Source organism: Sabethes cyaneus, chromosome 3, assembly GCF_943734655.1.
Source record: "Sabethes cyaneus chromosome 3, idSabCyanKW18_F2, whole genome shotgun sequence".
Lineage (NCBI taxonomy): Eukaryota > Metazoa > Arthropoda > Insecta > Diptera > Culicidae > Sabethes > Sabethes cyaneus.
This window is the reverse complement of record NC_071355.1, coordinates 135,206,284-135,227,233: the sequence shown is the minus strand read 5'-3', so window position 1 is coordinate 135,227,233 and position 20,950 is coordinate 135,206,284. Positions and strand designations below refer to the sequence as shown.

The window sequence follows — 20,950 nt, the reverse complement described above, 5'->3', positions numbered from 1 at the left end:
TTCCGGGTAGACTTATCATTTCTACGATGGATGGGATCCAGTGCTGTGTGAGAATCTCGGGTGGAGTGTCGGACCTATTCAAATCTCGCAGGAGACTTCGACAAGGAGATGGTCTTCCCTGCCTGCTTTTCAACATTGCGCTTGAAGGTGTTATAAAACGAGTGGTGATCGAAATGCGAGTCGTTTCAATAAATCCAGTAAATTTATCTACTTTGCTGACGACGTGGACGCTGTCTGCAAAAGATTTGAGGCGGTGAAAGATCAGTACACCAGACTAAAACACGAAACCGAAAAGATTGGTTCGAAGATAAATGCGTCTAAAACGAGGTATATGCTGGCGGCCGGGGCCGAACGCGACAGGACCCGCTAGGGCAGTCCCGTGGTATCGACGGGGATGAGTTTGAGGCAGTCGACGAGTTCGTATACCTTGGCTCACTGGCAACAGAGGACAATACCAGCCCCGTGAGATTAAAAGGCGTATTATTAGCGAAAGTCGGGCATACTTCGGACTCCACAAACATTTGCAGTCTAACAATCTGAGTCCCCACACTGTACAAAACCTAATTAGACCGGTTATCTTCTACGGGCACGAAACGTGGACACTGCTAGAAGAGGACCTACGAGCACTCGGAGATTTCGAACGCCGGGTGCTAAGAACCATCTTTGGTGGAGTGCAGGAGAACGGTATATGGAGGCGAAGAATGAACCACGAGCCCACGCGTCTCTTCGGCGAACCTAGTATTCAGAAAGTGGTTAAAGCTGGAGGGATACGTCGAGCAGGACATGTTGCTAGAATGCCGGACAACCATCTTGCAAAAATGGGTTTCGTATCGAATCCGGTAGGAACAAACGAAGAGGGTCACAGCGAGCGAGGTGGCAAGACCAGGTGGTGCGAGATCTGGCGAGCCCTGGGTGCCCGCGGAACTGCTGCCACTGCCATGGACCGAAATAGATGGAGAAATTATACTGCGCAGGCCTTGTCGTAAGATTATAGTAAGCCAATTAAGTAAGTACGTGTAATGAAAACTTGAGTAAATTAAAACATGTTTATTATCGACACTACTGTATTATAATAGCCTATTTGTTCTCACTAATAGTAAATTTGGAAATACCTTCCAACAGCTCAATATATGAAGAATGTTCATAATAAGTGCTAAAGTTCGACAACTTTTCAACAAACTCGTTACTAATGCCTTTTTCCTCTAGAAGGTTCATCAACAGATCATAAAGGTACTGAAAGATATAAAAATGTATTATTTGATTATCATTATCATTATTATTATTTAATTAATATCATTTGAAATTGGATTATTCAACGTGCATTGCTAATGAAAGTGCCATTGTTCGTTGTGTGGTCTGTCTTCGGTACACTTTTGTTTTATTATTCAGAAATAAAGTCGCACTTTCATTAGTGTTTGCACACTTTTTCGTCGCACTAAGGGACCACTCAGATACCATGTTAACAGAAGAAATCTCATTTAATTTGAAAAGGAATAAATAATGAACATCTTGCCATGTTGAGATTTCCAATAAAACGTGACTTTTGAACAGCTTTTACTTTTTTTAACATTACAATGGACTGCTTTCCATAAAAAGGGCTAAAGCTCAGTTGTAACGCCCCGAAAATTCTGTTATTTTACCGTTGTTACTGCTTTTGTTGTATACGTGACAACTCATAAACTTGCTTACTAACTTCTTGTATGTCTACGTAGTTAAGCGGTTGTTCACAAATTACAGTATAACGTACCAACGTTTTGACATAATTTCTTAAGGTCAAAAAAAAAAAAGCTGCGCAGGGGGGAAATGGTAGTGGAGCAAAAAAAGTGCGTTATTTGTCAGAGAGTAATTCAAATATCGGTAGCCAAGAAGCCAATTTTTTTTTAAATTTTTACCCAAAATTTTGAGTAGTTTCAACCAAGTTTTAGCTAAATCTGACCTATTTACAGGTAGAATCACTTAAGACTGTATATTACCGCAAGAAGCAACGTATTGTCACTGCAAAACTGGCTATCTTCAATGTTTCACTGCTCAGGATTGCTAATAAATTTATCAGAAAATTTAGCAAATCAGGCAAAAAGTACAAATCCGGTTTTATAAGTCGGAAAACCGGCCTTTTTGCCACCAGCTTTGCAAGTAAAAAACCGGCCACTTGGCAACCCTACTTATATGATCAAAATGGAGTTAAATGGAAGGTAATGGGAAATTAAGTGTATTTTCAGAAAAAAATGCGCTGAAACAAAAAACTTCACAAATTCATGAAATATTCATTTTCTCCAATTATCTCCTCCTATTTGCATTATTTTTTCAAGACAGCCTAAATTATGCCCTAAAATCTGACGAAGAGCTATGTACTTATGGACACTCTCTCTGATATTTTATGAAAGAACCCATGAAATTTGCATTTATTTTGTAAAACTAATGAAATCATATTCTGTACGCATCTTTCTGAACTAAATATTTGAATAAGCGTTTTTTTTAAGCCCAGCCGTTCTCAAATTATTGCGAATCTATACCTATAAAAATGGATTTCTGTCTGTCGGTATGTTCCTTACAGATTCGAAAACTACTAAACCGATCGCCGTGAAAATTTGCATGTAGGGGTTTTTGGGGCCGAGGAAGGTTCTTATGATAGTTAGAGACCCCTCCCCCTAAGAGGGGGGGGGGGCTCTCATACAAATGAAACTTAAACTGCATAAGTAGAGAACTAATCAAGCAATTGGAACCAAGTTTGGGTGTTTTTAGAGGCATGATTTTTTCTATGGTGAATTGATACCCCTCCCCTGTTTAGAAAGGGAATTATGACCCTTCTCCCCTTTAAGAGGGGGACTTCCATTTAAAACAAATACAAATTTTCTCTTATTTTGATAACTATGCAAGCAAATTAAACCAAATTTGGCATGTGGGGGTTTTAGGAGGCAAGAATTTTTTTTTACGAACTAGGACCCCTTCCCTGTTTAGGAGGGGGCTCTCATATAATTGAAATACAAAATTCCTCATAACTTGAGAACTAATCAAGCAAATGGAACCAAATTTGGCATGTGTGGCTACCCCCTTTGAGGTAGGGCTCCAATAGAAATGAAATACAAATTTCTTCATAACTCTAGAACTAATCAAGCAGAAGGAACCAAATTTGGCATGTGGATGTTTTTCGAGGCAACTTTTTCCGTGGTGTTTTGAGACCCCTCCCCTCTTTAGGAGGGAAATTATGGCCCCTCCCTCCTTTAAGAGGGGGGGGCTCCCATACAAATGAAATACAAATTTCCTCATAACTCGAGAACTAATCCAGCAAATGAAACCAAATTTGGCATGTGAAGGTTTTCGGAGACAAGAATTTTTTCTATGATGAATTAGGACCCCTTCCCTTTTTAGGAGGGGGCCCAAGTATCAATTCCAAGTTTATTACGTTTGCATAGTGGTTTTCATGACCAATTTCATAAATTTAATAAATAAAACTATGAGTTCCACCAGAACTTTCTAATGACCGCTATAAAACTGCTTTCTGACCAAGTGGCCCACTCTTCAGAATGTTTTCATAACCGCTATAAGAATCAGGTTATGAGCTCAAGTAGTCGTATCATGTTCTGCTGAATGCAGCAATAAAACCGGTTAAGCTTTCGCTGCTTGACAGCTATCGCCATAATTCAAAAAAGCTTTTCGCTTTTCTGGCAAAAGCTAACAAAATTCGCTAGCTTTGTCAACTTGAAAATATATCCGTGAGCAGAAAAGCAAGATTTCAAGATTTATTGACAGATCATTTGTCGACCAACATTTGAAAAGGGCGGATCGGATAAGCCAACTGTCAAACAGAACGAGTAACAGTTCATTTTCCTATGCTGCTCCAGCAAAAAATAAACCTCGCTCGGTCTGTTTGACGTTTGGCTTATCCGCCCTTTTGGTCGACGTTTTGAACGATTTGGTTTATAGCGACCAGAATAAAATATCCCATAGAATATTTATTAAATTTTATATAATTTCGTTGGTTTTCAGCATGTGCGCATTTAATTTCATCGTGCATATTGATATGATAGGTCGATAAAATCAGCGCGCCATTGGAATTTTGCAATTTTCGAAAACTGGTTGTTTTAACAAATTGAAAATATTCAGTTAGTCAATCTTAATTTCTAGCAAAATTATTTTAGTTGCTTCCTCCGACAGGAAAACCGATTGATAATAAATTTCATTCTGCAAAACACTTTGCGTTGATGAATTGTTTTTTGCAAGCTAAAAGAAAATACTAGAATATGGTAATATGGCTTTGCACAACAAAATGATTTTGGTGTTGAACTTTGGTATTCTTCATAATAGCAGCAAAAAAACTGTTTGCTCAGGGTGTTACCGTTTTAATAGCTCTATAAAACTAACAGATTTTTTCCGGTTTGACAAGTAATTGCGATAAGATCAATTTTGATTGGTGCGCCATTTTGTATTGCTACGCCACAAATAAATTTGCTTTATTAACAGTTTTATTATGGTTTTCTAGCTAGCTATAAGTGAGTTTGGACTCGTATCCTCTTGGTATTGCGCAATACAACAATAAACCGAGAGGTAATGATTAATACCACAATAAAACCTTTATAAAATTCAAGTAAAACCAAGTGGCTTTAGAATTATTACTAGGGGGGGTCTCCCATACAAATGAAATACAAATTTCCTCATAATTCTAGAACTAATCAAGCAAATGGAACCAAATTTGGCATGTGGGTGGTTTTGGAGGCAAATTTTTTTTTCTATGTTGAGTTGAGACCCCTCCCCTCTTTAGGAGGGGAATTATGACCTCTCCACCCTATAAGAGGGGGGCCTCCCATACAAATGAAATACAAATCTACTCATGATTAGAGAACTAATCAAGCAAATAAAACCAAATTTGGCATGAGAGGGGTCTTGGAGGCAAGAATTTTTGAAGTAGGACTACTTCTTTGATTTCTATATTGGGGTGCACTTTAGGAAAACGAAAAGGGACATGTAACGAAAAGTGGTTATAGTTTGCACGCTTATAACTCAGTCATCCCTCAATAGATTCTAGAGATATTGGTATCAATCGATTGGAAATTTCTCCAAGAATCCATTACAATTATATGTTTCCCTCACTAAATTTTAAATAATTGAAAAATGTTAGCCATAGTCTAACTAAAAATCCACACTCTGTGATTGGTCGGAATAACTAGTTTGCCGTAGCGATAATGATGTTTCCATACCACAAACAGTATGGTTGTATACTACCGTACTTAAATTTACACTAATTCCAGTTTATACACTTGCTGGGTTACTCGTCACCTATTTCCCAGGATCTCAGGAGGTGCAAGTCGCAAGACCAAGTTGAGCCAACTCGCACGTTGGGCCCCTTTGTTCTGGGTGCCCGTGGAGTAGTTATATAGAACCGTTTTCCTTATGACTATCCACCGTAGCTTACCGACTTTCACAAGATGTTCGATGGTAATCTCCCCAAGTAGTGTCTGCTGCTCGTGATTCATATACAGTCAAGTCTCGTTTTACGTCCACTATTGAAGGACGTAAAAAAATCGGTCGTAAAAAAGAGGAAGTTATTTTAAATTTTAGACGTAAAACGAGACGACGATAATTCAAATTTCGGACGTAACAAATGTTGACGATGTTGAATGGACGTAAAAAAAGATTCTAGTGTACTTCCGCCGCTCTTCGCTTCCAGCTTTTGCTTCGTCAAATATCATTCGCAAGGGCGGAGATGTCCTCCGTGGGCATCGTTAAATTCATAAAAACTACCGGTCTAATAAGGGCTGCGTACTTTGTCAGCATCGTACGGTGGCTATCGTTTACTAGCAGATGGCAGCGTTTTGCGAAGGGCAAAACAGAGTCGATTTCGTGCTTGAATGCGCGGCAAGATCTCCTTATTTGTGTTATCCGTGACCACCAGCGATCCCAAATACACAAACTCATCTTCCACTTCTGGTTCGTCACCGTCAACGATTACCGTCCACGGAATGCGCACGTTCGTCTCTTTGAGCCTCTACCAATTACGTATTTGGTCTGCGACGCATTTACTCCCAACCCTACTAGCCTCCACTTTCAGTCTAGCGCAGATGGCCTCCTCCGTTGCGAAGTTTCGGCCTACAATAACAAAGTCATTTGCGTAGCCAAGAAGTTTTCAACCCTCACTGAAAATTGAGTCTCTCGTTTCGATTTCGCGCTTCGAATGGACTTGATCCTAGTCTCTCCCAGTCGAGATTTGAATGTACAACGTACCACGATGCCAACTGGACGGCGCAATTTCAACATTTACCTTCTTTCCTTTCAATTCGTTTTGAAGTAGGACTACTTCTTTGATTTCTATATTGGGGTGCACTTTAGAAAAACGAAAAGGGAACATGTAACGAAAAGTGGTTATGATTTGCACGCTTATAACTCAATCATCCGTCAACAGATTCTAGAGATATTGGTATCAATCGATTGGAAATTTTTCAAAAAATCCATAACAACACAATAGATTCCATGTTTCCCAAACAGACCTTTAATAATTGAGAAAATATTAGACGGATATTCATTATTTCATTATTTTCATGTTTTTGCCTTCCCACGCCAATGCTTCCCTAGCACAGATGACAGAAATATATACGAGATGAGCTATGGGTTAAGCTGGCCTTTGATTGTATTTAATTTACGCTCTATAGAATCCGCTCGAAAATTGTTGAGCTTCAGTGGATGCTGCTTGCTCGGAATAAGGCATCGAAGACATTCAAATTCGCCCAGCAAGATGCCAACAAACCGTAGAAGTAACCGACTCGCCCGCCAGCGAACGATATGGTTATTGCTGCTATCAATACCCAGTAAAATCAATGGATCCTCGCTGCAAGCCGTTAGAAGTAAATCGCCACTAGCCACAATTGTGACGTTCCAAGGTTGGACACATTCGTGAAAAAGGTTTTGAAATTAGCTGTCGAAAAGCTGGTCCAAACAAAAAGAACAGGCGCTTCCGATTCGTTCAAGGTTGATAAAACGGACGAAAACAATTTATCTTTGCTAACTGCTGCAAAGGCGGCTCCGATTAAAGCTGTACTACTGGAGTAAATATGCGGGTGCCCCCGAACAAAAATCTACTAAGCCAATGAAAACCGTAGCAAAGGCACCGAAAGCCCCAGTCAAAGGAAGTCGTTCCAGCGGAGAAGGTGCCCGAAAAAAACTGCTGCCTAGATGTAAATTTCCTTGATTTGCATTACTAATATCTGGTAGAAAAAAATCAGTTCTTTTAAGAACTACTGAATAAAAGTATACGAAGCAGTTAAATTGATTTTTCTCACATTTTAAAGTGATGTTGGCAGTTTAATATGAGCGTTCGAAGTACGAGCCCGTCAGAAATTACATGTTTAAACTGTATTAAGACAAATATTTCCGAAGAATATTTCTGAACACAATTGTTCATTCCACTTTCCACTGGTTTTCGGTGGCATGAAGACGATGCTTCATATTAGGTTGCTCTGCAGAAACTGGTAGCTCTTCATTAAGGAAGCACCGGACACCGGTTTGGTTCAAACAATGTACGGTTTCGTTGTACGTTGTACCGCCTTTCTTTCGTGTCTATGATTCTCTGCTTTACGTTGATCCGCCTTTGTTACAACTTGCTGCCGTTTGCTCTGGTATATAATCAGAAGTAAGCCGGCGAACGGCATCATTTTCGCATTTGCATCGGTACGTTACAGAACAGACAGCAGAGAGTTGCGATTATATCTCCCTCACTGGACTCGGCAAACTGGTAAAACGCAGCGCAGCGGCAGCAACAGCCGATCATTGTTTGGTGTAGAGTGCGCAGAACGCGTTGATACCGGAGCATCGATCTATTATCTGCTATATTAGAATATTTAGTTGCGGGAGCGGAAGAGCTTGAATTAATGGAAAATGCTCTGTGCGGTAACCATTGTCTCCATTGCCCTGGGAGGTGTTGTTTCAAACATTCAAGCCATTCTGCTGGCCGGATTTTCAACCACATAAATTACCACAACCCGTCCTTTTTAGGACGAACGAATTTGTTTATGAAGAGATGAAAATTTTCTGTATACTAAATTTCTTTAATTAAATTTCCAAATGTCGCTGATTCTTTAAATCATGAAGAATTACTTCTGATTTGATCTATAAAACGTTAAATATGTAGTGACTCACCATGCGGTCTTCTAACTCATGACGTTGCTTTAATTTTATTTTTGCTAAAAATTTTTGCCTTCTCACGCCAATGCTTCCCTAACACGGATGACAGAAATATATAGGAGAAGAGCTATGGATTAAATTCCCTTTGAATCAAAGGGATCAAAGTTTGATTATATTTAATTTACGCTCTATAGAATCCGCTCGAAAATCGTTGAACTTCAGCTGTTGCTACTTCCCCGGAATAAGGCAACGAAGACATCCAAATTCACTGAGCGAGACGCCAATAATCCGAAGAGTCAACGGATCCTCGTTGCAAGCCGTCTAGAAGCATATCGCCGCCAGCTACAATTGTGACGTTTCAAGGTTGGACACATTCGTGAAAAAGGCTTTGAAGTTAGTTTTCAACAAGAGAAAGCTGGTCCAAACAAAAAACTTGCGCTTCCGGTTCCTTCGCCTACCAAACTTGCTAGCGAGAAGCAAGATTACTAAGTCAAAGAACACCATAACAAAGGCACCGAAAACTCCAAAGCCAAAAGAAGTTGTTCTAACGGAGAATGCGGTCCGAAAAAAGCTGCTGCCAAGCAGTAAATTTCTTCGATTTGTATTATTAACAGCTGGTAGAAAACAATCAGTTCTTTTAAGAACTACTGAATAAGTATATGAAGCAGTTGAATTGATTTTGCGAACGGCATCATTTTCGCGTTGTTTGGGTTACAAATAATAATGAGAGTTACGATTTTATCTTCCTGTCCGGATCCGGACGAGGCAAAGGTGGTAAAACTCGGCAGCAGCCGATTATTGTTTGGTGTGGAGTGGAAATTACGCCGACCGTGTTGGATTCGAAACATCGATCTATTATTGTCAATTGCAAGGAAAATTGTTCAATTAATAAGTGCGCAATCGCTCATAAAAGTGCTATTTTAGCTTAAATCTTTTCGGTATCTTCGGCGCACTTATTGCTTGGAAGATAACGAAAAAGTGCGCCGAAGATCGAAACGATTTAATGCAAAATAGCACTTTATGAGCGATATCGCACTTTGGATGGTACAATTTTACTTGCAATTGGCAATAAGCTGCTATAATAGAATATTAAATAAGCTAGAAAACCCAAATTTTGGTCGCGGAAGCAGAAGGGTTTAAATTGGTGGGAATAGTGATGTCCGAAATTTTCAATTATTCGATTACCGATTAATCGGTGAGCCTTGTCTGTACTAATCGATTGATTCAACTATTCGTGCTAGCGGTGTTCGATTAGAAATATTCGCATATTTCTTTGAGTAATTCGATTAGTCGAACAATTATGAACGATTAACGAACATTATTCGGGGATTATACATACTGATTGAACTATTCGATTAATTCAACTACTCGTGCTGGCATTATTCGATTAAAAATTATTCGAATATTCCTTGTGTTATTCGATTAGTTGAATTAATCGAACGATTAACGGACATCACTAAGCCCATCTGAAGGACGAAAGTTGACAATGGACATTACGAGTCAGAAATTTGAGAATTAGAGATTAACAAACGGATCTTTTCAGGTCCACCATATAAATTAGCTGAGGAGTTGAAATTATGAATTTCTCACATGTAAGAACAAAATTCTTTCATTCGCAACTTGAGCATCTATATATGAAATTCATACAAAAATCACCGGCTTTAGCATTGGGAGACGAATTGCGCTACATTCGTAGTCCTACTTCAAGCCTGCGCCCGTGCCACTAGGCATGGACCCTTGTACTTTTTTTGTGAAATGAAAAAACCAAAACAGCTTTCGAATGAACTCCTCAAGGTTTTTTTTCCTGTATAGACTCATCACTGCGACCAGTATCGTTGATCTATTGTGATATCGCCCGGGTGCTATTGAATGAGCGATATGCTTATTAAATTATATGCGTGCTTGCGTGTAATGGGGTTTACCCTTTCTTCAATGCTAGCTTTACTTTACCCACCTTGCTCCTCAATGGCAGTACTGTCTCCAATTACAGCAATTCCTGACGAGGCTGTCCAGTACATTTTAACTATAAGAGTGACTTTTTGCACTGTCAAGAGTGCTTTTATGGGGACCATATAGAATTCAGCATGAAAGAAGGGTAATGAGGGTCTGGGAATAAATCCATGCTAAAAGTCACTTGACATCGAATGGCCTGATCCTACTAAAATTTTTTAAAAAAATTGAAAAATGCGGCACCATTGACTGGTGCTAGGTAGTTTAGCATTCCAAAACAATGTGAAAGTAGGGGAGAGACGTCTACATTGAGACACTTTTTTTCATTGCGCGTGGAAAACTTTTGACGTAGGACTACGTCTTACGGCAAGTTTTGAGATAGGGTGTCATTCCAAAAAATCGAAAAATGCGAGCGTCACGAAAAATGAAAGGTTTTGAGCGCTAATAGCTCAGCGGTTTTCCAATCGATTTTCAATATTCTTACACCAATTGATTGGAAAATCTTCTAAGAATTGACCCAAATAAAGAAAAGTGTGGATTCTTGATGTTGAACTATTGAAAAATTGAAAATAATGAACCTATGTTTCACCAGAATTCTCGCTTCGTGATTGGTTGTTGGAAATGACGTCATCAAAGTACAAACGCGTTTTCACGCTTCGGCTTATAATTCAGTCAATTTTCAAGATATTTACACCAATTGATCGGGAAATCGATTGAAAATATTGAAAATATAGAAAACTATTGATTTTGTTTTTGAAAATGAATTTGAAAAATTTTTGTTTTTGAATTGATTTTGAAAATTTGAATTATTTTCATATTTTTGCCTTCCCTCGTCAGTGCTTCCCTAGCACGGATGACAGAAATATATATGATATAAGCTATGGGTTAAGCTTCCTTATGATTGTATTTAATTTACGCCCTATAGAATCCGATCGAAAATTGTTGAGCTTCAGCTGTTGCTGCTTTCCACGGATAAGGCAACCAAGGCATGCAAATTCACCAAGCGAGGTGTTGGAGCTGGAGCACTCAATGATCGCTGCCGTGATGGAATATCTGGCAACAGGAGTTCTGGAATTGGGAGGACAAATGCTGCTCGCGACAACAAAACGATCAGAATTATCGTCACTTGCAGCTGGCCATCCGCAACAACGAAGAGTTGAACAAATTGCTGTCCCGTGTCACCGCTGCTATGAGAAGTGTCTTTTCAAACATTCAAACTGTTTTGTTGCTGCCCAAGAAGACGGGAAAAGAAGGCTTAAATTTCCGGCATATCACGTTGAAAAACCGTTCTTTTAAGAACGAAATATTTGTTCATGAAGATTTGAGGAATTTTCTCTCACAGATTTAAATTCTATTTAACTTAGATTGATCTGATTATTCGCTTCTTTGCAATAATTTTAACCGATCACCTTCGCCCTTCAGACTGAAATTGAAATGCTCGATTTTTTATTACACGTAGATGATAGAATAAAGAACCAAGAAAAATGGGCGTTGCTTGTCGCTTGCTCTGGTACATAATACGTGGTAAGCCGGCGAACAGCATTATTCAAACGCTAGCTAAGCTAGAGCTAACATCGTTTGCCAGGCAAACGGAAGTCACGTACGACTCGTGCACGTATTCATTGGCGGCTGACCGTGTGTTGGAGCTGAAGCACTCATTTCGCTGCTGTGATGGACTATCTGGCAACAGGAGTTCTGGAATTGGCAGGAAATATGCTGCTCGCGACAACAAAACGATCAGAATTATCGTCACTTGCAGCTGGCCATCCGCAACAACGAAGAGTTGAACAAATTGCTGTCCCGTGTCACCGCTGCTATGAGAAGTGTCTTTTCAAACATTCAAACTGTTTTGTTGCTGCCCAAGAAGACGGGAAAAGAAGGCTTAAATTTCCGGCATATCACGTTGAAAAACCGTTCTTTTAAGAACGAAATATTTGTTCATAAAGATTTGAGGAATTTTCTCTCACAGATTTAAATTCTATTTAACTTAGATTGATCTGATTATTCGCTTCTTTGCAATAATTTTAACCGATCACCTTCGCCCTTCAGACTGAAATTGAAATGCTCGATTTTTTATTACACGTAGATGATAGAATAAAGAACCAAGAAAAATGGGCGTTGCTTGTCGCTTGCTCCTGGTACATAATACGTGGTAAGCCGGCGAACAGCATTATTCAAACGCTAGCTAAGCTAGAGCTAACATCGTTTGCCAGGCAAACGGAAGTCACGTACGACTCGTGCACGTATTCATTGGCGGCTGACCGTGTGTTGGAGCTGAAGCACTCATTTCGCTACTGTGATGGACTATCTGGCAACAGGAGTTCTGGAATTGGGAGGACAAATGCTGCTCGCGACAACGAAACGATCAGAATTATCGTCACTTGCAGCTGGCCATCCGCAACAACGAAGAGTTGAACAAATTGCTGTCCCGTGTCACCGCTGCTATGAGAAGTGTCTTTTCAAACATTCAAACTGTTTTGTTGCTGCCCAAGAAGACGGGAAAAGAAGGCTTAAATTTCCGGCATATCACGTTGAAAAACCGTTCTTTTAAGAACGAAATATTTGTTCATGAAGATTTGAGGAATTTTCTCTCACAGATTTAAATTCTATTTAACTTAGATTGATCTGATTATTCGCTTCTTTGCAATAATTTTAACCGATCGCCTTGCGCTGCTGTTCGCTTGTTGCTGGTGGTTCATTTCGTTGCCGTGATGGCATAGTTGGCTGCTGAAGTCCTGGAATTGGCAGGAAATATGCTGCTCGCGACAACAAAACGATCAGAATTATCGTCACTTGCAGCTGGCCACTTGGAGTGTGGAGTGATACCTTGTGATTCAGGACCATACACGAACGGTTTCGTTGATCTCATAGCTGCTGAGGCTTTCCGGTTGGTCCGTTGCAACAAGCCGTGCCTGGTTAGCGGTTATCGGTACTCCAATTTACCGAACAGAGAATTACGTTTAATGCGTTAGTGCAAGTTTATTGCAAGCAGGAGTTATGATAATCAAACAATCGGTTCTTTTAAGGGCCACACAACGATTGAAGAGTTTATTATATTTTCTTGCCCAGTTATTACCATAATTAACACAGTCAACGAGAGAAAAGTTGAATTTTTCGCCATTGCGGACGACCAACCAATGACGGTAATAAGTTTTCTGGTCACAGGTGACATTTTCTGCGACTTCCAATACGTCTGCAGGTTGTAAATGCTTTATCCGTGTCCTTTTGTAAGCCGCAGAAAAGTTGCGCAAAATTTTCAACTTTTTGAAAACTCGCGCGTACCGTCTACCGATTACCAAAGGAAAAGCACTATTCAACGTAGAAACATATCATACAAATTTATTTACGGATGTAGCTTGTATACATGAAGAATCGTATTATTATATACATGGATACATCCTACTATCGCTACAAAGAGACTTACGTGGTCCTACGTCACCTATGCGGTCGTGTCTTGTGCACAACCCCTCTGATTTTTTTTGGAAGATTTAGTCACTGAATTCAGTACGGGTGTTTTGAATACACGATTGAAACTCACAATATTGTGAAAAGTTTCCTATCACAGTAAGAAGTTTTACAATGATTGTATCATAGATATCATGAGTTACTGAAACTGTAAAATCGTGGTGGCCCGACCATAGCAGTGGCCCGACGATAACGACAATACCCTACATTATTGTTGGCTATGATTGAAAATTCCGACTATTTTCATATCTACGTATATATTCATATAAAGGAATAATACCGAGTCATCTGAGTTTTAAGGATAACATGTATCGCTAACTGATAAATTGTAGGTAGTAAGCTGTATTGTAAACTGCCGAAAAATTAAAAACCCAGGTTTTTTTTCTAGTGGACTTTTAAGAAATATACATAAAACAAAATGGGGATCAAGTCTCCCTTGTCTCCCCTACACTCATTACTGTCAAGGCACATTTTTGATGGGAAATTATCTGATTTTAATTTAGTCCTCACATTATTGTAGAATTTTTTTGGGCAAGATTTGATTTCATATTCCGTCTTAAGATTGTACTCCTTAAATGCGGTATTTATAGCCAGAATAAGCATGTATTCAAATAATTTTCCAAATTATCTGCACTTACGTGTTTTTTGAAAACTTTGTGTGCCTTTTGTTTACGATTTTTTAAGTTTTTAATTTGCCTATTGAATCATAATGGAAAGAGAGAAAGAAAAACCCGATTTAATCCACCTGGTGGTGAAAGGAACCTTTGTTATACGGCCTTACTTGCTCTTTGAGATAGAAATCGACACGTCTTCGAAACATAGGGCCCTATTCTGTAAGTCACGTCGAGTGTCACTTTGCTCGACTAGTCGACTTTTGGTATTATGCAAGTCACACGGGACCCGATTTTGTCGAGTAACTCGACTGAGTCCACCGCCAAAAAGCTAGTGACTAAACGGTTAGCAAGTGACGCCTGAGCTAGCTTTGTTTTGGTCGTGCTTTGCTATGCTATGCTGCCCGCTCTTCTTGCACTTGACACTCGACAGTGACTGAGTCGAGCCGAGTTGCTCGACGTGACTTACAGAATAGGGCCCATAATTTATCTATTGGTTAACGTTGCGTAGTGCGTTAGTTTTCATAAAATTTTTGGAAAATTTGAAACAAAATTTGAACAAAATAGCAGCACCTATAAATTTTGATAGATCCTTTTTACCTTTGTTATACTATAACAAAGGTTTAAAAATTGGTCGAAAAACACGAAATTGATCCGAGGCCCAGAGGGCCAAGTCACATATGCCAATCGATAGCGTTCGATGATTTGAGCAATGTCTGTGTGTGTGTATGTATGTAATGATTTTTTCTATCGCCTGTTTCTCAGAGATGGCTATACCGAATCATTCGCTATTAATTTTGTTTGAAAGGTGTTATTGTCTAGTAGATCACTATTAAGTTGTTTCATGATACGACGTTTCGTTTAAAAGTTATAAGCAAAAATGTGAAAAATACGTGACACGGGTTTCTCAGGAACTACATAACCGATTTCAACGATCTTAGTATCAAATGAAAGCCCTTATTAAAGCTAAATTGCTCAGGAATTTTTAATTGAAAACAAACAAGTAGTTTAAAAGTTATGCTTAAAAACCCTGTTTTGACAAGGTAATAATTATCGCCTGTTTCTTAGCGATGGCCAAGCCGATTTATGCGCTATTAGTCTCATTTGAAAGATAATATATCCTAATAGACCATTATTGAATGATTTTTTGATTGGACGTTTAATTTGAAAGTTATGAGCAACCGTATACACCACACCAAAATTAACAATAATTTATAATGACTTTAACCAAGATAATTTACCTAATTTCAATTATTTTAATACCAAACGAGAGGTTTTGACACTACGATAATATATGCAAAATTTCATAAGAATTGGTTTTACCGGTCAAAAGATATTAACCCTCGAACACTCGCGCCAACTTTTGTAACACAGTTGCTCGCGCGCACAATAGCCCCAAACCAAAAAAAACGTGTGCACTAGAATTTTGACTGGGAAAACTTGGTTTTAGGTTTATCGAAACTTTAGAAGAGTTTCTTGAAATTGAGAGCTCTATCGTCTGGTGAAATTTAAATTTTGATTAATCCCCCTAAAAATGAAATAAAATATTTTTCTTCAGTGTCAATATAACACATTGATGTGTTCTGTAAAGTTATAGAGCATATTATTACAAGAAATTTTGTTAAAGACAGCAACCTTCTGTCTCTGCAGCGAAGATAGAAATATCTTATTCATTGTATATGAATTTGTAAAATCAGTTTTTCTATTTTTACTCTTTTTGTAATTGTTGTATGGCTTTTTCATGTACTTCTAAATTGCACAAATAGTAAAAGTACACAACTTTGCTGAAAATAGTATACCTGTAAGTTTGCTTGTTTAGGAACTGTAGAACTTTGATTATAAAGTATATCCTAATTTTGACTCCGAATTACTCGACTACCAGCAGACGGATACGTTTTAAACATTTTACATTTGCTGATAGTTTTGCTGCATACAGTAAAAGTAAGTTATCAGAGGAAATATTATTCTTTAACATATACATTGCGTAGTAAAGGTCTAGTTTATAGGTTTTTGAACTTTGCACAATTTCCTGTAATGCCATTCTATTTGATTGAACTCAATAAAGTTTTCTTGAATAAATTTCATAAATTTTTATTAACCTTCGGTTACTCACGCTGTTGCATTTTGTACAACACGTGTAGATTTTTGAATGCCATATTGTTATAAAGTTACAAATCGCTGTTTAACTAACGTATATTCTTCAATTAACTTGTTATGAGCAAAACGTCATAATTATTCAATGCATTAATACTTTACATTGTTGGGAAAATAGACAGCATGAATTGACAACACAGAAACGAAGCAATCAGCATGTGAGGTGTACCGCGATTGGCCCTAGAATTTTCTCACGATTCTTCATATGGAAAAATTGTGTCTATATGCAGCAAAACTATCAGCAAATATAAAATGTTTAAAATGTATTTGTTGGTAGTCGAGTCATTCGGGGTCAAAATTAAGGCATTTTTTTAAATCAAAGTTCTACAGTACCTAAACAAACAAACATAGAGGTATGCCATATTTTTTACTATTTATACAATTTTGTAATACATGAAAACGTCATACAATAATTACAAAAAGAGCTAAAATAGAAAACACTGATTTTACAAATTCATATACAATGAATAAGATTTTTCTATCTTCGCTGAATAGATAGAAGGTTACTGTATTCAACAAAATTTCTTGTAATAATATGTTCTAAAGCTTTGCAGAACACATCAATGTGTTATATTGAAACTGAAGAAAAATATTTTTTTTTATTTCACTTGTAGGGGGATTAATCAAAATTTAAATTGCACCAGACGATAGAACTTTCAATTTCAAGAAGTTCTTCCGAAGATTCCACAAACCTAAAACCAAGTTTTCCCAGTCAAAATTCTAGTGCGCATGTCTTTTTGGCTTTGGGCTACTGTGCGCGCGAGTAACTGTATTACAAAAATTGGCGCGAGTGTTGGAGGTTTATATCTTTTGATCGGCAAAACCGATTCTTCTGAAATTTTGCAGATATATTTGCAGTATTAAAATTTCTAATTTGATGCCAAAATAATTCAAACTAGATAAATCATCTTAGATGAAATCGTTATATATTATTGTAAATATTAATGTGTAGTATTCAATTGCTCATAACTTTCAAATTAAACGTCCAATCAAAAAACAATTCAATAGTGATCTATTAGGATATAGTACCTTTCAAATGAGACTAATAGCGCATAAATCTGTTTGGTCATCTCTGAGAAACAGGCGATAATTATTACCTTGTCAAAACAGGTTTTTGACGTAGGACTACGTCTTTGTTTACTATACTGGGACTGGGTAGCACTTTATGAAAACGAAAATAGAAGTGTAACGTTTGAATGAAAGTTTTCAAATGCTAATAACTACTAAACTACTGAACGAAACTGAACAATTTATATGTCGTTGGATAGATAAAATGACCAGCAATCTTTTAGGGTGATAAGAGAGCAATTTTAAGGGAGCGTAAGAGGGGGGCTCCTGTACAAATGAAACACAAATTCTCTCAAAACTCGAGAACTACTCAAGCAAATGGAACCAAATTTGGCATGTGTGGGTTTCAGAAGGCAGGATTAATTTTCTACGGTATACCGAGGCCTCTTCTTCTGAGAGGGGGGAGTACAAATGAAATACAAATTTTCTCTAACTCACCCCTGTGGTAGGAGGATAATTCAGTACCATTTCAACCTTTATGATGCACACAAGTGATTTTTAAAAGAAATTTCTATGTCTCAAAGATTGCAGGCATTGTACTTATGACCCCCATCCACGTATTTTCAAAGTCACCATTGCATTAAATTAAGAATTGAATCTGAATATTTTGCTCTTCTCTTTTAAACATTCACTTAAACAATGGCACTCACAGATTCTTATAAACATACATATGCCAGAAATGCAGTTTACATTAGTCTTGGATCTGATAGAGTCCTACGTCACCCTTTCGTACAACCCTTAGGGCTGTATACCTTGTAGTTTTTAAGCATAACTTTTAAACTACTTGTTTTCAATAAAATTTACCCGAAAAATTTAGCGTTAACAAGAGCTTTCATTCGATATCAAGATCGTTGAAATCGGTCATTTGGTTCCGGAGAAAATCGTGTCACGTAATTTTCACTTTTTTACTTATAACTTTTAAACGAAATGTCGGACCTCGAAGCAATTCAATAGTGATATACTAGGCAATAATACCTTTCAAACAAAAGTAATAGCGAACAAACCGGTTCAGCCATCTCCGAGAAACAGGCTATAGAAAAGTTGCGCCCCGCACATACATACACACACAGACATTGCTCAGTTCGTCGAACCCTGTCGATTGGTATATGTGGCTCGGCCTCGGATCAATTTCGTGTTTTTCGACCAATTCCTAAACCTTTGTTATAGTATAACAAAGGTAAAAACTTTGCGTCTGCGCTTTTTACCTGCTACTTCCTCCATAATTATTTTAAACAACAATATTTTGGAAGCTTTTTTTTTAAATGAATTAAATAACACCATGAGTAATCTGCTTTGCTGTTTCTTATTGTTCTCTCTTTTTTCTGTCTCTTTTTTCTTCTCTCGTCAAATCTTTTGTTGTCCATTTTATTTCTATTTTGTTTTCTGATTCTATAATTTTGTTTTTACCGAATCACAATGCCGGATATACCATATTCGATTGTAGTTTTGGTACACACGGACTACACACATTATTCGAATTCCAGATCCAAGTTCAATCCTCTCGCCGTTTCTTCGTTATCACTGAATCCCTCAAAGTCATCGTCCTGTATGGAACTTCCATTATTCCAATCCGAGTCGCTTGAGGTTTCATACTCTGATGCCAACATTATGTATGGAACAGTTTCTTAGTCAGGTATTTCAGCTTTGTTTTATTCTCCGCTGCTACTGCTAGTGGGAAACCTCTCCTGTTAATGTCTTAGCGAATGCTGTAGCAGGTTCGCCCAATATGTGCAGGCCTTCCCCTCCTCTTTGGACCATTCAACCTGTATTCTAGCGCCTTTCTGGGGATGCCCGCGTTTCCTCTCCTTAGAATGAGTCCATAGTAATTCAGCCACGCGAATCTTGTTGTTAATTTTGCGGCCCTCCAACCAGTTTTGCGCAATATGCAGACTGACATTTCCGGCTAGCTGAGGCATGCTTCCACTATCCTGTGCACCGTCTACTGTAGCATTTACCTCATTATGTGTTGTTTCGTTAGCCTTGTCTCTGGCTTCATCCCTTTACGAATCATCTCTGTCGTCTTTCTCCTACTCCTTAGTATGAGGATCATGTCATTCTCCATGCTCCTAATTGAATTCCGATTCCTCTTTGGAATCGCCGCTACTTCCATTGAATAAGTGATCACTGGTGTGATGATGCAGTGATACAGCCTTCTGACAGCGGGCCAGTTGAGCGGATGGTCTTTCAAGAACGAACACATCGCATAGAAGGCTTTGTAAGCTTTCTTTACCTGTTCCGCTGTTGTGGCACTCCGCGCTAGACTGCTTGTTACGTAGGCTCCGAGGTATCGTAGGTTGGTGACTACTTACTTAACTTACTTAAGTTAAGTAAGTAGTCACCAACCTACGATACCTCGGAGTGGTGACTACTCAGTTCGTATTTCCCAAAATGTTCTTTGTGTTGATCTCCAATCCAATGGATTGTAGCAACGGTTCCAGAACGTCCAATAGCCTTTCTATGTCGTCTTCATGCTCGCATATAAACAGAATGTCATTTGCATGTCCAAGAATGCACGGGACCGAATAGAGTCTACATGATTCGTAGCTCTGGAAGGAATTGCTGCAAGTTCAGTAAAACATGGTGGAGCATAAGAATAAACAACTGGGGACTTAGTGGACATCCTTGTTTAAACCCACTCTGTTTTCTCACTGAGCTCGTTCGTTGGCCAAAATACTGAGTTGAAGTAGTTTCACGTAGACATCCCACACACTTAAAAAAAGTGCCGAAGTCAGCAAAATTTTACCGACATTTGGACAGCCGAGCGTTCGGTTTTTTTAAGTTTCGAAATTACTTCGAACTTTCCAATAAACACGGGAGTCAAATGCCACATTAGTCGACACAACAATGCATTATATCGCTCAAATAAATAATAAAACACTTAAATAATAAAACTATAAAAATTTGCACGAATTTGTTACTTATTTTTAAATATACATAAAAGTATCTAGAACATCAAAATTTATTATGCTGATTATATGTTGAAAATGCATCTTTTTCATTAAAATACGTTATTTAGTCATGGAAATGTCCGGAAACTTCAGGTAGACATGTTTACACATACTTTCGCTAACAATTCAGTTAAAATTACGCATGCCCCAGATATTCAAAACTCCATATCTCCCAAACTACCAAAATTGTATTTTCTAGTTAAGTGATTCTTTTGTAGAATTTTCTGGCGAACATTTTGAGCATATTTATTTGAAAATAAAATTGGGGTTGTTTTGAGATATTCGCATTTTTCGTTCTAAATCGCAAAAAAATTGTACGATTTTGACAAATTAGATAAAACTGATAACATCATTCGATTGCGCGGTCAAAAATCAATAGAAAAAGTATATTAGCATGTCTTCACATCAAACTGTTTCAGAGATATTTGAACCCGAAAAATGACTTTTTTTGAAAATCTGTAAAAAAGGAAGTAGCGCCACTGCTAGGGGGATTGATCAATCGGCATAAAACTTTGGGAAATTGGTTGCAGGGTCGGAATGAACAATTTTTTTTGCTCGATTAAAAAATTCACTTTGTTTTTTTTTTCGCCCCTCACTCCCCCACAGTGGTCCAAACAGCGAAATACGTGATCGTTTCATATA

The 20,950-nt window shown here is 38.1% G+C and overlaps 1 protein-coding gene across 1 annotated transcript in view; it reads right to left on the bottom strand.

Moving 5' to 3' along the window:
- Window positions 1-1,027: 1,027 nt before the first annotated feature.
- The window catches only part of LOC128740173 (complement component 1 Q subcomponent-binding protein, mitochondrial), a gene marked incomplete at its 5' end in the record, with an annotated part of 76,345 nt that continues 56,422 nt past the window's right edge, over window positions 1,028-20,950 (bottom strand). The window contains one exon of the mRNA XM_053835699.1: window positions 1,028-1,233. Within this exon, the coding sequence (XP_053691674.1) occupies window positions 1,078-1,233 (156 nt within the window). The remainder of the gene's footprint in view (window positions 1,234-20,950) is intronic.